Consider the following 16,248-nt stretch of genomic DNA (forward strand, 5'->3'; position numbering starts at 1 on the left):
ATAACCTTTGATTAATATGAATATATGTACTTACTGAAATGCAAAGGTACTTCCATAGAGATTTTTAGCAGCTCGGAAATTGGATTCTTTGGCTGGTGGACTGCTGAGAAGTAGAAACTGGTGGGGAGTGTGCATAAACTTTAGTTGCTGTAAAACATAACAGTGCAGAAGTGAAAAGAAGTTCATTAACACAAAAGTATTTCCATAATGGTAGTTCTGCAGATACCATGCTGTTTCACACAGTACATAACTGCATCTAAGTAACTATGTGAACTAAGTTGAAATTGGTGTCGTTACCATAGTTTTTACCTGAAATCAAACAGTAAAAATGTCTTTCAGTTTATGAAACATACGGCAGTATCTGAAACAGATTTCAGCCTAATATGGCTCTAAGTAAAAGTAACTAAACTGAACAATTTCATCATGGTATTCTGATTAGAGATGGCTTTGAACTAAGGTTCAGATTTGAAAGGCTGCAGATTACTATGCCCTTAATCAGAGGATCAGAGGCACACATACTCAGAAATGAATCTCAGCACCATCCCTCTAAAATTCAAGAGCTATACTCTTTTGTGGATCTCCTACTGTATCATGTTTGTGTGCACTGCTTTCTGTAGAGTTCTGTATCTAATATTCTATATGGCAACAAAACAGTGAAGCTATTCTCAATCAATCTCAGATAACTACAGTGTGGACACTTGTATCCGAGCTACTCACCTCAAACAGGCTTTTTATGAGCATTATTCCTTTGACCTATTTTAGATATTCACAACATGATTCTATGAGTCATGACCTGAAACCGCTTATTCTTCTCCCTTGTCTATTAATGGAGTCCATGTGATCTGTCTGAATGTAGAAACCTATGTTTGGCTAGGAGACTCCCACCTAAAATGCTAATATGAGCCACAAGAAATGAGAAAATAATAGCCCACAGATACTTACCCTATTCACTGGTAGCTTCACAATATGTGATCTATTACTAGAAATAACCCTAAAATAAGAAACAGTTAGATGTATTAGACATAGTAACCAAACAGAACTTTTATTCTTAAAAATGTGTTATGAATGGCCACCACAAAGCACCCAGCTGCAGGCCTTTGAACCTATCAGATGGAAGTTGACCAAATCTTGACTAGAAAATGAGATCAGAGGCTGTACAAATAAGCTGGATCTTTTCTAGTGTTTTCAGAGTGCTCAGATGAGGTCCAGAAACAGTCCAGAAACATTTACAGTTGCAAATGTCAACCCTGACATTAATTCTGAGGGTGAGCTTATACCAAATTACACTGGTGAAGTGATTACTCATTATACTTGGTACTTTAATAATTATCATCTCATGTGAGTCTATTTTATACCATTGTAGAAGAGGATGTGCAAGGGGATCTTGTTTATCCATCTGCTTCTTTATTTCCAAGTAAGGTGCCTAGAAAAGAGTAATGGCATTCTTTATTTCTAGTTGAAATTATAAGGTTAAATTTTATATGTTACATTGCCTAAGATTTAATCTATTAAAATGAATACAAGGGACTCATTACTGGCTTAAATCACAGTTTTACTGACATATAGCGTTGTACAATTATAAATGTATTTTGACAACAACAGGAATTAATATAGCAATTATTTTCCCTGGAGTAAAATAATAAGCATATAATTAGCATCAAAATGAGTATATTACAGCAAACATTGGTGATCTCAGGCAGAGCAGGAGAAGATGTCTATTTATGTTCAGATCTTGGATTAAGAAATTGGATTAGAACTTCACAAAATTAAGTCTCTCAAAATATCCCAAGATAATTCACTCAATTTTTTTTTTAACTGTTTCATGGCATAAACTGGTAAAATACCATATCAATTTATAATCCCTTCAAAAACCTTTCTTGATTTCAGTCACAGTGCAAAGCATCCCTTTAAAACTCTTCAATCCAAGAATTATTTTAACATTAAAAAAAAAAAGAAAAATGGTGGTTATTTTTCTTTACAAAAGTAATTATATTAAGTAACAGAAATACCTGAGTTTTTAAATGTTTACAAGATCATATATTAAGTAACAAAAATATGTGAATTTTACTTTTAAATTTACTCTACTCCTGTCTATACACCTCATTCTTCATTCCAGGATCCCAAAGTGCTTTATGAATACATATAGGGTAAGATTTATAAACTGCTGTGAGTTTACATTTATATAGCAGGTAGAAAAGCAAGGTATGTGGAAGAGATTTCAATAATCAGTTATAATCATCTGGGTTGTTTGCGAAAGGAAGTGTAACAATAAACATAAGTATAGCTATCAGAGTCTGTCCCATCGTGAATATTGAGAAATCATATGGTAGTAATCCCAAGAGACCCAACCTTCCAAGTCCCCAACCATACTTAGCTGATCAAGTGGTTTTCTATAACAGAAATAAAGCTATCATTCAGAACACTGTAAAAATCAATTTCTTTTGCTTTGTAAATAAAAGACTCAGTTTGGCTTTGATATTTCAGAAATGAAGCAGTTGATGGTTATCTCATTACAATGCAGGTTCTGCTGTTATTACCTCTTATTGAAACTTCAAAAGATCTGAGTTCTTCTTTATCGCTATTTATTGGCTGTCATTACGGATACTCTAGGTTTGTTATTTTTAACACACATTTTAATATTATTACAGCTCTATATGAGAGAGATGATACTAATGAACTCCTCACCCATCATAGGCAAGCCAAATAAGCATCTTCCTAGTTCTAGAAATAACAATTAAGTTAGGTAAAGATTTTTAAACTCACCTGTGTCATCTCTCTAATAGAAGTGATACTGTCCAATGCTTTCATGACTCGGTCATAATTCTTCTTCTGATATAGCATAAAATAAGCAAATAAATTTAAAGAACATTATTATAGTCTTTGGCTCTACAAACCCCAAAATTCTTTGTGTGTCTAAAACAAAAGCTAGGATGAATGTTCAGCAAATCAATCCTTTCAAACATTTCTAACTAATAGCTTCCTTCCACCTTATTCATAGTGCAGGAAAATTCCCTGAAAAAATATTATCATGATTGTTTCTCCTTGAATTTCACTAGACTCTCCAACATAGTCAAAACATTAGCTCACTTTTTTTAAACAAATATTTATAAACACAGGTTCTTACAGTCATTTGGACAACATTCTATTAAGTTAAATAATTCAGTGACCAAATAGATTTTAAATAAAATGCTAAACAAACAGATGTTTATTTTGCTAACAGCTCTATTAAACATCATAGGTCCTCCAGCTGTCCCACTGCCTCACCCTGAACCTTGTCTACCTTCTGCTTGGGAACCACTACCAGATGGCTCCACCATTTCCAAGTAGATGAGTTTAGCAGTCTCTGCTTCACCAGCTCCACATGTCACATCACCTTCAGGAGCTTCACTGTTCCCCATCTTCGGGTCTTGCCAACATTTGCCATGGGCTTTCACCTCACCCATGCTGGCAAGAAGCTGGGAGCAGGTGGTGTGGGCCCTGCCAGCTCAGGGACTCTCTCCATTCCACTCTGGTGTGATCTTTCATATCCCCTCATTTGCTTCCAACTCCTGTCTTGCCCAGGCACCAGACTACATGTCTCCTCATCAGCCCCCTTCCAAGCACCTCCTGGCAAGTCTTTCTTCCCACACGCTACAGAACATGCTTGCCCGTTCCTGAGGAAGAACCACTGCTAGCTAGTCTTTGCTCAGAAAATAGTGAAATGCATCCCAATGCAGAACATTCAAAGTTCTCATTTATGCTCTTGGGGATGGCTCAAGTGAGATGCAATAGTTCATGGCTTCTTGAGGGCTGTCCTGAGAGACAGTATTTGCAGCCTAAGGAGCAAATAGTGCAAACGCAATTCTTTATTTCAAAATCGATGCTTGTACAAAACTCAGCTGTTGTGTCAACATTTAATAAAATTACATTTAAGGACATAATTGTTTGCAAAGAGCAAATGAGATGATAACAATAACAGCTCTGAGAACAAAAGGATAGACTGCAAATCCTGCAGTTAACATGGTCTACACCTCCCAAAGGCTATCTTTCTCTTTGTGTCCAATGCGTACACAGAGAGAAAGACACCAAGAATATAAAATTTTGCATCTAGAATTTGTACCCTAAAAGAATGTATTGGCTTCAACATAACTTTGAACAGAACTTAAGAGTTCATCCTCAAATACCTTCTCAGGGACAACTACAAAAGTTACAAAGTTCTGAAAACTGTCACCCGCTTGTGCTATATGCTGGAGCTTTCTGTCTTATAGTAAAGGAGATTCCTTTTTATATGCTGGAGCTTTCTCTCTTACAGTAAAGGAGAGTCCTCTGGAAGAAGGCTTTGCTTTGAAGTCTCATGCATGACTAAAACCAAGCTATGAAATAATGAGAGTTAACTACTTACCCTGGGGTTAAAGGCCAGCATCTGAGGATCATTAGGATCAACTACAGAAGGATATGGCTCAAAAATGACAACTTTCCTAGGTGACTCTAATGCAGACCGACACATGGATACTAACAGATCAACCACCTAGGAATAATGAAAAATATTTATTCAATGTATGTACTTTCATATTGTATCTTCCAATCTGCTTTTTTTCACACATTATAGTAATATCGTATTTCACTGTTACCTGTATTACCCAAACCATGTTATCCACAGGACATAGTTCAGGACTGAAATTTTTCCACTGACCTTAACAGGAATCAGGTACATTATTCCAAGTGGGTACGTAGGACCCACATCTGGTCCTAAATGTATTATGATGTCAAATACATTGCTTGCAGTCCTGCTTTCTCTTGTGAATATATGCTAATTTCTGGATTAAATTCATTCTCTAGGGAACTGAAGTCGTGCTGGATCTGTGTAGAGATGCCAGTGAAAAATGTTGCTCAAGAATAAGGGTTTGTGAATCTGTACCACTGTCTGCTCTTCTCCTGAAGACCTCAATCATAGAAACACTTGTAAACACTGCTTCTGCTAAAGTCAGAACAGTGCAATGATTTAACAGTCATTTGCATAGCTCACACTGGGACACCTTTTTTCTTCCATCTTGCTGTACAAATGACAACATGGCTTTGAATATCTATTATTTCCAAGATTTCACCATAAGGTCAAGAGTGTAATGTGTATACAGGCATGTATTCACATATGTATACACAGGCACATATACCACTTAACAACAAATTTCTGTAAAATTGTTTCAAAATTAGTAACTCAGAGGTTAAAAATAGAATACAGCAATCACAAACCAGAGAGAATGCAGCTTTCTGGCAGCTGTGAAAAGTAAATCCAGCTCGTAATGCAATCCAAAGTTGCTACATAAAAATGCAGCTGCAAATTTATACATTTTCCCATTTTTCCATGCCTTCTGAAAACATTCCTGTGTGAAAACAGACTTTTCTATGACAGAAAGGAAAAGTCGAGATGAGTCGTACTTAGTAGGCATGCCTGGTTCCTCCCACAACTCCATGCGGATCAGATCTCATCTCAAAGCTCAAGCTATTCTAGAAGTTCTCATATAGTTGCCATCGTATCTGATCATTTGGGCAAAAATTAAAAAGACGGTCCTTTAGAGAAGCAGAATGAAAATAATAATCATGATGAAAAGGGAAAGGAACAGTGCTTCAGTGAGTCATACTGTTGTCATTCTCCTCCTCTGCTCCTTTAGCATGAATGGACAATTTTCTCCATGACTTTAAAAATATTCTTTCAGTTCCAGTTACTAAATATCTCAGATATACTGAAAAATGAAGTTATTTAAATAATGATTCCTTCCTCCATGGTGCTCTGATTACTTTCCAGCTTAAAATACCTTTAAGTGTGGAATGTTTCAAAACAAGGCATCTGCATTAGCATTTGCAAAGGAGACCAGGAGTATGCACACAAAAACAGGTCAAGGGACAGGCCTGCAACTCTCAATGTATTACCATGAAACTGAGCCAGAGTTCATACATCCCACTTCTCAGAAGCCCTTCTTAGCCTCCAGTCACAGAACACTACTAGGCAAGAGCTGTTTGAGCCCCTAAAGCTCTTAAAACAGTGACCCAAAGTTGTCTTCCTTTATGATTTGTATGATGGGACTTTGTCTTAAAAGTACACAGATCTTCTTAGAGCAGCATCCCAAAGCCCTTCTTTAAACGGTTTACTCCTCTATTGTTTCTCACCATGATACCTGCATATTGCTCTGAGATGGGAAGACATGCATAGATTAGTCTTAGTTAAACCCCCAGCTTCCCCTGGGATCATTGTTTTGAGCAGATGGAATGCAGAGTAACTTAAGCTGGGAGGTAGGTCTAATACAAACATTATAACACAAACTTACATATGTATTTCTTGGTAATAGGAAGTGCTGTGGATCTAGTAAACATCCGTACAGCTGGGCCTCAACTATTTCTCTTTAACAGTAGGTACTGAAGTGCATAAGTAAGGATTACAATATTTACAAGAATGACAAGACGACACTTGCTGATGACACTTCCCTCTTACAGTATCAATCTCCCAGACAGTGCCCCTCTCTCCAGAGATTCTCTACAGGGAGTCTGAACTATCAAGAAATCAGGCATTTAGTTTTCAGACATTTTGACTATGAGGTAAGGTGAGTTTGGCATGAAAGTTTTAGAAAGTATAATCACTTACTATAAGGAGGAGCCATCAGAATATTTGGAGTGACAAAGTAGGGGTATGTACCTTAGAAAACTAGCTGAAAGCACAGCACTAAAAAAATAAGATGTGTTTTCTAATAATGGGAACCTCTATTTAGGCTCCTTCTCCACACAAAATGATTTGGAGGAAGATTCATCTGACAAAATGTAGAGATTCACAAGGTGAACATCTAACTCTTACCAGTCAGCCTAGGCTCTCTTTATAATCAGTGGATGATAGTTTATGCTGTGATTTGCACTATCCTAAACTAATGTTCAAAACAGTTTAGATGAATCAAACCCTAGAAGTGTTGAAATCTTTCTGGAAGCAGGAATGGTAGCTCAACCAGATCAGATGTAGTGAGCTAGGTGCAATGTTATCACTAGAGTGAAACTTAGCAATTTAGTCACCTAGGTCCAATGGGACAACTGACAAAAGCATTTATTTAACTTTTTAAAGCACCATTAAGGTTGTAATCACTTCAGTACTCTACAGCAAAGCACTGTAGATGCACAGGTATTCTAGACATCTAGAGCAAGCTCCACATATGACTGCAACAGTGATACCTACATAAAACACAGAGTGAGAGCTAACCAGGTCCATCTCTCCTCTCCTGTCAGCTGTTTGCACCTAATGTACAATGTACATGTAATGTACAATATAACTTTGTACCTAATTGTCTTCTAATTTTAGGAAAGCAAACTTCCAGATGTTGAAGGAATCAGTCAATAGGACCCCCTGAGAAACTGCCTTCAGTGACAATGGAGCAGAACAGAGCTGGCAGATCTTTAAGGATGTTTTCCATACAGTGCATGAGCTCTTGATCCCCATGTGTAAGAAAATCAGGAAAGGAAGGCAAGAGACCAGCATGGCTGAGTTAAGACCTGATGGTCAAACTAAAGGGCAAGAAGGAAATGCACAGGCAGTGGAAGCAGGGACAGATATCCTGGGAAGAGTATAGGGACATTGCTGGTTGTGTAGGGATGGGCTCAGGGAGACCAAGGCACAGCTGGAGCTGAACTTGGCAGGGGATGCAAAGAAAGGCTTCAGCCTGGTATGTCAGCCAGAAAAGGAAGGTCAAAGAAAGTGTGCCCCCAGCTGATGAACACAACTGACAAACTGGTACCAAAGGACAAGGAGAAGGCTGAGGTACTCAACAACTTTTTTATTTTACTCTTCATGGGCAGTCTCTCTTCTCTCTTGGGAGTACTGGTGGATGTAAAGCTGGACATGATCCAGCAATGTGCACTCCCAGTCCAGAAAGCCAACAGTAGGCTGGGGGGCATCAGAAGCGTGGTAAGCAGGTCAAGGGAGATGATTCTTCCCTGTACGCTGTTCTGGTGAGATCCTACCTGGAGTACTGTGTCCAGCTCTGGAGTCCTCAGCACAGAAAAGACATGGACCTGCTGGAGTGGGTCCAGAGGAGGGCCACAAAAATGACCAGGGAGATAGAACATCTCTCCTATGAGGAAAGGCTGAGGGAGTTGGGGTTCTGCCTGAAGAAGAGAAGGCTATGGGGAGACCTTATTGCAGCCTTTCAACACTTAAAAGAGGGTTTATAAGAAAGTTGGGGACAAAGATTTTAGCAGAGCCTGCCTGTTGCGATAAAACAAGGGGTAAAGGTTTTAAACGAAAAGAGGGTAGATTTATCGCTACAATGAAGAAATTTTTTATGGTGAGGATGGTGTAACACTGAAACAGGCCCAAAGAGGCTGCAGATGCCTCATCCCTTGAAATATTCAAGGTCAAGCTGGATGAGGCTTTGAGCAACCTGATCTAGTTGAAGATGTCCCTGCTTATTACAGGGGGTATTGAACTAGATGACCTTTAATGGTCCTTTCCAAACCAAACTATTCTATGATTCTAAATGTGCATGTATCACATAAGTGCCTGAACAAACAACAAACTCCAGTCCTCAGAAACACATAGCTGAGGACTTCAGGCTGAGGAAGAGGTAGGGATTCATTAGCACACCTCTCTCCATTTCTTACAAGCTTACACAGGTAACATCCCAATGTTTGGTATGCTAGATGTTGCAAATATAGCCATCTAATGGTCTTCAGACATCAGATGAAGAGTTGATATTCAGATCCTGCAGTCATATTCTCAAGTGAAGAAGCTGATGTACACAGCTGCAAGTTTCTTCCTTTGAGGATACGCCCACAGTTGGTATTCAGGCACTTAGCTGAATAGTTTATTTCCAGTGGCTAGACTCACTAGGGCTAGTTAAAGTTAACTGAACTGAAATTTTGCTCTTCCAAAAAAACATGTTGCTTACTACGTAAAAGCACAGTGAGTGACAGATCTCTAGCAAATCAGAGAGGAATTCACTTTACTCTGAGATGTGCAAACTTTTAATTTAAGATCTTAAAAGGATCTTAAACATAAGAGCTTTTGAATTTACTGGAATCTAAGGCTAAATGGTGTTTGGCAACAGTTAACATACTTTGTTTTAAGGCACATGTACAATTATGAAAGAAAACAATGACATGGTTATAGCTGCATTAGTAATTTAGAGTCAGGAAGCAAGATTATATTCCTAATCCTTGAGAAGAGAGAAAAAAACCTATGTAGCAACATCAGTAAAGACTTTCCCACTGTTATTTAATGATCAAAACAACAGATGCTCAGTGGATAGCTGCATCCCAACACCATGAAAAGGAAGTAGCTTATTAATTGCATGAGAGTAGTAATGGCCCATTAGGTGAAAATAAATGGGAATTATCTGCAAATGACAATGGTTGCCTTTATTAACAACCCAGGTGACCTAATTGAATACAACAAAACAAGAAAACAGGGTTGTTCTAATTACATGTAAGAAAAAGAATGGAAGATCCTCATTAGTACCATTTGAAAATTCCATGCATAAAACAGTATATTTACAGCTATAAGAGTGGACAAATAAATCACCCTTACCAAACAGTACTCATATGAGGAATGCAAGTCAAAATAAATACTAGAAGAGGCTGAGAAGACTGGGTATGCTATAGAAAATCACATGCAATAAGCATTAGGTAATTCTACCTGAGCCCCAGTTGCGATTTCATCAGCAGCTTCGTTCATCACTCCTAATGTTTGGAAAGCAAATACACAGAGCTCCCGTTCACAAACAGTGGGCTACACAAAGAAAGAAAGTTAATTATAATTTTGTGCTAGTTTTGGGTTCTTGGTTTTATCATGTCATACTACAACAAACCCCAAACACATTCAGTGTTAATTTTTTTTCTTCAGATATTAACCACAACATTAATTTCAAGTTATGAATACATGACAATTATTGAGGAAGATGCATTAGAGAAGCATTTTAATAATCTGGAGATTTTAATAATCTGAAGTGTGAAGAACTCTAAAACTTGCAAGTATTCACAGAGGCTATCAAATAGATTACAAAACCAATATTAAAGGCATAGTACCCAAACATCCTTAACACTATCCTATCAGACTCTGCAAGCCTCCTACATAATTAAAATTAATGGAGAACAAATCCAGAAACTAATGGGGGCACATCCCCTTTGTAAATGAAGCTTTCTTCTTCACAGCTTGCAATTCTGCTGTTGAGAACACACACAAAAATCTGATCTAGAAGACAAGTTTCTTGAAGAAGCTACTTTTGTTTTGTCATTAATTTAATAATTTATTTGTAAACTTTAAGGAAATACATTATATTTTTATAGAATAAACACTGATTTAGGAAGGTCACATTAGTTTAATAAAGGTGCTTCCACTCTTTTTTCACGTATTCAAAAAAGTAATAAAACCCCCATGCTGTTGAACCATTCTTTTGACTATATTTTTGCAAAATTTAATTCAGAATGCCATCACAATGATCAAACTATAAAACTTATTTAAACATCATATTGAATGAGAATTGAGTGTTCTGCCTTCATAAAGCAAACAAAAGCAGAAACAAAACACAGCTTGAAGAGAAGGGGCATGCCTTAATAAACTTCCTAATTGGTTACAACACTTATAGCAACTCCATACTTATTTACTGAAAGATAATTAGCAGATCAGTTTTTTAAATGCTCAAGTAATAAATCACACAGTGAATAGTTAAAAGTATTCAAAAAGAACAAAAGGTTGAAAGAAATGCAAGAAAGAAACACAAATTAGAACCTTCCTTAAAATGGACCCCAATAAACATAACTTTTTATTACAATGTTGAAAACAATAAAAAATATTTTGGGGTTAATACTTCTTTGAATCTATATTATAAATCCTAGTTCACTGAAACTCAAAATTAACTCTGGTAGGCCCTACCGAACATTTGTAACTAAAAATTCTGAGTCTAGCTACCATGACAGTTACTAAAGTATTTGTAGCAGTACGCTTTGAAGTTCAAGCCAATGTCTCTAGGAAGCACTTGCAGAAATGAAAGAATGAATTGAGACACAAAGAAAACATAAAATTTAGCTGAATTCTGTTTCAGGCAACAGCTCTGTCAGTAAAAAGCATACTGCTGTATTTGTAGTCACTTGTTTCATACCCCTTAAAATATGCATTTGATGGGTTTCAAAGATTCAAGACTTCAATAAACATCTGAAATCTACTGTATTGACACATTCACCCATCAGTTGCTTTACAAGAGCTATCATCTTTTAAGTCTAATATAGTGTCACCCATTTGATTTATTTTATCTGCTATGTTACATTGCATTAGGCAGCAGATGAAGCCTAACATGATCTGATTCACTGTGCCATGGCATGCTAGACAAAAAGTATTTATTATTGTCATAATTCTTAGGTTTTCCACATTTGGAAGGTGAGTAAATCATCTGCTTAGTTGGGGAAGCATGGTGGCACTATCACCTTGACTATCATAATCAACAGTATACACAAGATTCCCTTTTATATCAGAGAAAAGGATGCTCTTGAATGGCAGACCAATCTAAGTTTAGCCATGCCTGTCATGAAAAAAAGTGTTAAGAGAATACTTATTTTTGACATTTTGTTTACAACCTCAACAAAGTAAGTTATCTTGAACCTTAAAGATGGCAAAGGCAATAGAGAATTTGTCATCTTTGCTTTTTTTTTTTTTTTTTTTCCCCCACTACCCCTTGTGTTATGATCCCAGAAATGTCTGAGCATCTGGAACAGGAAAGTTAGGAAATGGTCTTTGTACTTATGTTTGACATTTGAAGGGCCTTTCTTCTCCCAGGTGGACACTGGAGCTAACATCTTAAGGCTGGAAAACTACAGATATGAGGAGAAGCAAGACAGTAAAATTTGAGTTCTGAAGAGGAACAGACACTACTGTTAAGAGTCTATACAATTCTTCTGATTTTATGTATTTGATGAACATTTATGACCCCCGAGTATTTGGCTCTGGAGTGTAACAGGGAAGATAAGCCAAACCCTGTAGCAATATGGACACTTCAATAGCCTGCCTTTGTATATCCATCCCAGATGCTTTCTAACCCAAAGTCCAGCCATTTTAAGAGCACTTTTGGATCCTGTTTCTGAAATTTGTCACAATTTAAACAAATCAGACACTTTTAACTTAAATTTCCCACAAGAGTTAGTAGAGTGTTTCAAGAGATGTTGGTATTGGCTGCTTCACTGTCCTCTTACTGCAGCGATTAGTTAGGTTCAATCATTTAAACTCCTTTATTTCCCTCCAAAATAAAAGATTGGTTTGTAAGTAAGAAGCAAAGACTTGTAGAGCTTTTGTCACATGATGGTGATTGATATATTCAGTGTCAAATTTCCATATTTTGGTTAGTCTGCAATTGTGCATGCTAGAATCAATGAAAACATATGAAAACTTAAGTTAATAAATCAATTCTAGAAGACAGCTTAAAGAAAATGGCCAAGCTTTCTGGGAAAACTGGGATGTCAAGGCTTCTCTTACACTGCTGCTAATGTTTTGCATACTGCCAGTGTTTCGGCATCCACTAGTCTCTTCTCTTGTAATAGGATGTGAGCTCCTGGGTTAGATAGGAACAGTCTTGTTCTGATTTCATAACCTAAGTATGAGAAATGTCCCTAGCCACGGTAAATAAACAAGAACACCACTATGCATTAATAAAAGATACACCGTTCCAATGTCACTTTTTGGATACTCTTATTTTGGTTCAAGTACATGTACAATTCAGCAAGCTGAACTTTCTAAGAACTTTTGTGTATGTACATGAAAGTATAGTCATGTTTTTACTGATGAGGATCCATATCCATAAAGGTACAGCATACCCAATTTGTATTAGATTACGTTTCCATTATTTTCAAAGGGAAAATACAAGTCAAAATAGGGTTTATACACTTAAGTATATCATTCCAAACATGAACCTCATTTTAGGTGCACACAGAATTTTACAGATTTTACAGATTACCACCATCACCTTGAAAGCATGCACAGCTGACTAGCTGGACAACTTTGCCATTACTGAAGAGGGCAACTCTAAGTCCTCTTCAAGAACAGCAGCTGCTAGTGCTCTCACATACTTTATTTTTCACGTGAAAAGAGAAAATTAACATAAAGCCATCGACGTCCACAAAACTATTAGCTAAATGAAGATAATTGGTGCTGAAAGACTATTTACAAGGCTAAGTATACCAGAGGGGAAAAGCCAGAATAAAATAAGAGGTGGGCAGTTAACCTGAGACTGCAAAAGCTTGGAAGCAGAAGGCACTGACAGAAGCAGAAAGCATTTTTTGAGCTTTTGAGGTTTTCAGAGTTTTCCTTTAGGCATCCTCATTATGTGCATGCTCAGTAGCACCCACCCAACTGCTGCTGTGATGAAAAAGGGCTCAGAGTTTATGTGTATTACAATGCAAGTGTCACTTTTTACAGCAGTGAATGGCAGACAGGCAAACCACCCAGGTACTACAACATATTCTGCTTCCTGGACTCATACACTACTTAAAATATTTTCCAGACATTCTTTCAATTTGAAAAACCTGAAACTTTCACAGCCAGTCTTGATCTTCTTGATACTTTCTATATGTGCTGTGGCTGTGCTGAGAAGAGCAATGTGCCACCCTTTCCTGTATCCTGATGTCTGTCACACAGACACTAATGAGGTTGCAACATGACTGACACAGTGAAAAACTCGAACTAAAAGGACAAGCTCAGGGAAGGCTTAAAACCTGACCTACAGCAAATGTAACAAATGGTGAGGGGAAACCGTTAGTGACCATCTCTCTCCTCCTAATGAAAGCAACAGCATGGAGATGAAATGTGACTTCATGTCTCTGTTCTGTTTCCTACTTTCAACCATAGTAATTATTAGTTTTTCCATAGTAGGCACTTCTGTCTTTCACTTCATTACAGTAATAAGAAGGATGAGGATGGATGAGGATAATACTGAAAATGTGGACAGATGGATACAGAAAAAGGAAGGAAGGAAGGAAGGAAGGAAGGAAGGAAGGAAGGAAGGAAGGAAGGAAGGAAGGAAGGAAGGAAGGATTCAATTCAATTCAAAACTGATGAAATAAAAAGTTTTAGGTAATGTACATCTTAGAACACACTCCAACAGAATCACAAGGTAAACATTTGAGTCCAAACTGTTTGATTTCTGTGTTTACTTAAATAATTACTGAAATCATGAAGAATTACCCTTAACTGTAACATAAGGTTTATCGAGCTTAAGAGTTTAAGGGATTTTAAATTATTAATGATCAATATTATTTTGAAAGGCAAGTTTAACACACATCTGCCTATTCTGCCGTGGTTTATACTTCTGAGTTATGCATCCAGCACTAGCTCATAGTGGATTAAAAAGACTATAATTTATTAAAATTTAAATTTAGCTTTCTATTTTAATAACCTTTATTGATAATTTTTTGCTTTATATAAAAAATATTTAAAAATAAACTTACTCAAATTAAATATTTACTCACACTAATTTAGGAATTGCTTTAAATGTAAAAAATTACCAAGAAGTACACCTGTGCCCTGAATTTTCAAATGAAGTCAAACTACTACAGGGAACTGCAGATATGTTAGTCTAACCTGAATTCCTGGAAAAATTATGGAGATTATACTGTGTACTATTGAAAGTTATTTAAACAATGCAATCATCAGGCTGAATCAACATGGGTTCACAAAAGGGAACTACTGTCTAACTAATTTCATACCCTTGCATGATAAGGTCACCCACTTGGTGGATGAAGAGAAGGCATTGGATAAAGTATTTTTGGATTTTAGTAAGGCTAAAAATCTGTCCTGTGAGGGACATACTGTCCCTCACAACATCCTTCTGGACAAGTTGTCCAGCCATGGGTGAGTGGATTCACAGTGTGCTGGGTGAAGAACTGGCTGCAGGGCAGAGCTCAAAGGGTTGTAGTGAACGGGGCTACATCTGCCTGGAGACCAGTCACTAGCAGTGATCCTCAGGGCTCAGCTCTAGGGCCAGTTCTACTCAGTATATGTATCAACCATCTGGATGCAGGAGTTGAATGCACCACTAGCAAGTTTGCTGTTAACTCTCTTGAGGGACAGGAGGCCTTGCAGAGGGATGTAGATAGATTGCAAAACTGGGCAATGATTAATGGGATTAAAATTTAACAAGTCAAAATGCTGAATTCTGCACCTAGGTCGGAGTAAAACCAGGCACTAGAGTAAATTGTGAGAGGAGTGTCTGGGGAGCATCCCTGCAGAAAGGGCTCTGGGGGCGCTGGCTGACAGCAGGCTCACGGTGAGCCAGCAGTGTGCCCTGGCAGCCAGGAGGGCAAACCGCAGCCTGGGGTGCATCAGACACAGCGCGGCCAGCCGGGCAAGGCGGGGGTTATCTGCTCTGTTCAGTGCTGGGGCGGCCTCACCCAGTGCTGCGGGCAGGGCTGGGCCCCGCAGTTCCAGGAGGATGCGAAGGTCCTTGAATGCGTCCAGAGGAGGGCAGCAAAGCTGGTGGGAGGGCTGGAAGGTGTGTCCTGTGAGGAGGGCTGAGGGCTGAGGGCTGGGCTGGTTTGGAGACAAGGAGGCTGAGGGGCGACCTCACTGCTCCCTACGGCTTCCTGAGGAGGGGAAGTGGAGAGGGAGGTGCTGGTCTCTTCTCCCCAGTATCCAGTGACAGGATATCTGGGAATGGTTCAAAGCTGCACCAGGGGAGGTTTAGACGGGATGTTAAGAAGCATTTCTTTACTGGGAGGGTGGTCAAAGCCTGGAACAGGCTTCCCAGAGAGGTGGTCAACGCCCCAAGCCTGTCAGTGTTTAAGAGGCATTTGGACAATGCCCTTAACAACATGCTTTAACTTTTGGTCAGCCCTGAGTCGGTCAGGCAGTTGGACTACACGATTCTTGTAGGTCCCTTCCAACTGAATCTATTTTATGCTACAAACTAAATGAAGTCAAGCTACTATAAGCTCTATGTAGGCATATACACTTCTAGAGAGCAGTAATAATTTATTTAATAATACCCTATCTTACTATAAATCTGTAAGGGAAGCTTTTTGAATAATCTCACAATATTCATGTGATACATGGAATATGATGCTGAAAGACATGGGAAATACCACAGTGGTAAGCAGATACAACCTGCAAAAAGATGAGAGTATACTGAGGCTTAGTAAGAAATGTCACTTGTTCCGTTTGGTTTTGTTTTGGCTGATCCAGATCTTATTTTCTGCTTTTTGTTTTCTTCTGCATTCTTGGACAGCTTATACACCTTTCTGCCCCCCCCCCCCCCCCCC

The 16,248-nt window shown here is 38.2% G+C and overlaps 1 protein-coding gene across 1 annotated transcript in view; it reads right to left on the reverse strand.

The window, feature by feature from the left end:
• The window catches only part of PARP8 (poly(ADP-ribose) polymerase family member 8), a 133,052-nt gene that overhangs the window by 13,749 nt on the left and 103,055 nt on the right, over positions 1-16,248 (reverse strand). The window contains exons 14-19 of the mRNA XM_026865796.1: positions 9,647-9,739; positions 4,382-4,507; positions 2,764-2,829; positions 1,356-1,423; positions 943-991; positions 35-147 (exon numbers count right to left, since the gene is read on the reverse strand). Coding sequence (XP_026721597.1) covers positions 35-147; positions 943-991; positions 1,356-1,423; positions 2,764-2,829; positions 4,382-4,507; positions 9,647-9,739 — 515 coding nt within the window. The remainder of the gene's footprint in view (positions 1-34; positions 148-942; positions 992-1,355; positions 1,424-2,763; positions 2,830-4,381; positions 4,508-9,646; positions 9,740-16,248) is intronic.

The sequence above is a fragment of the Athene cunicularia genome (assembly GCF_003259725.1).
Source record: "Athene cunicularia isolate RWA chromosome Z unlocalized genomic scaffold, athCun1 chrZ_part1, whole genome shotgun sequence".
NCBI lineage: Eukaryota > Metazoa > Chordata > Aves > Strigiformes > Strigidae > Athene > Athene cunicularia.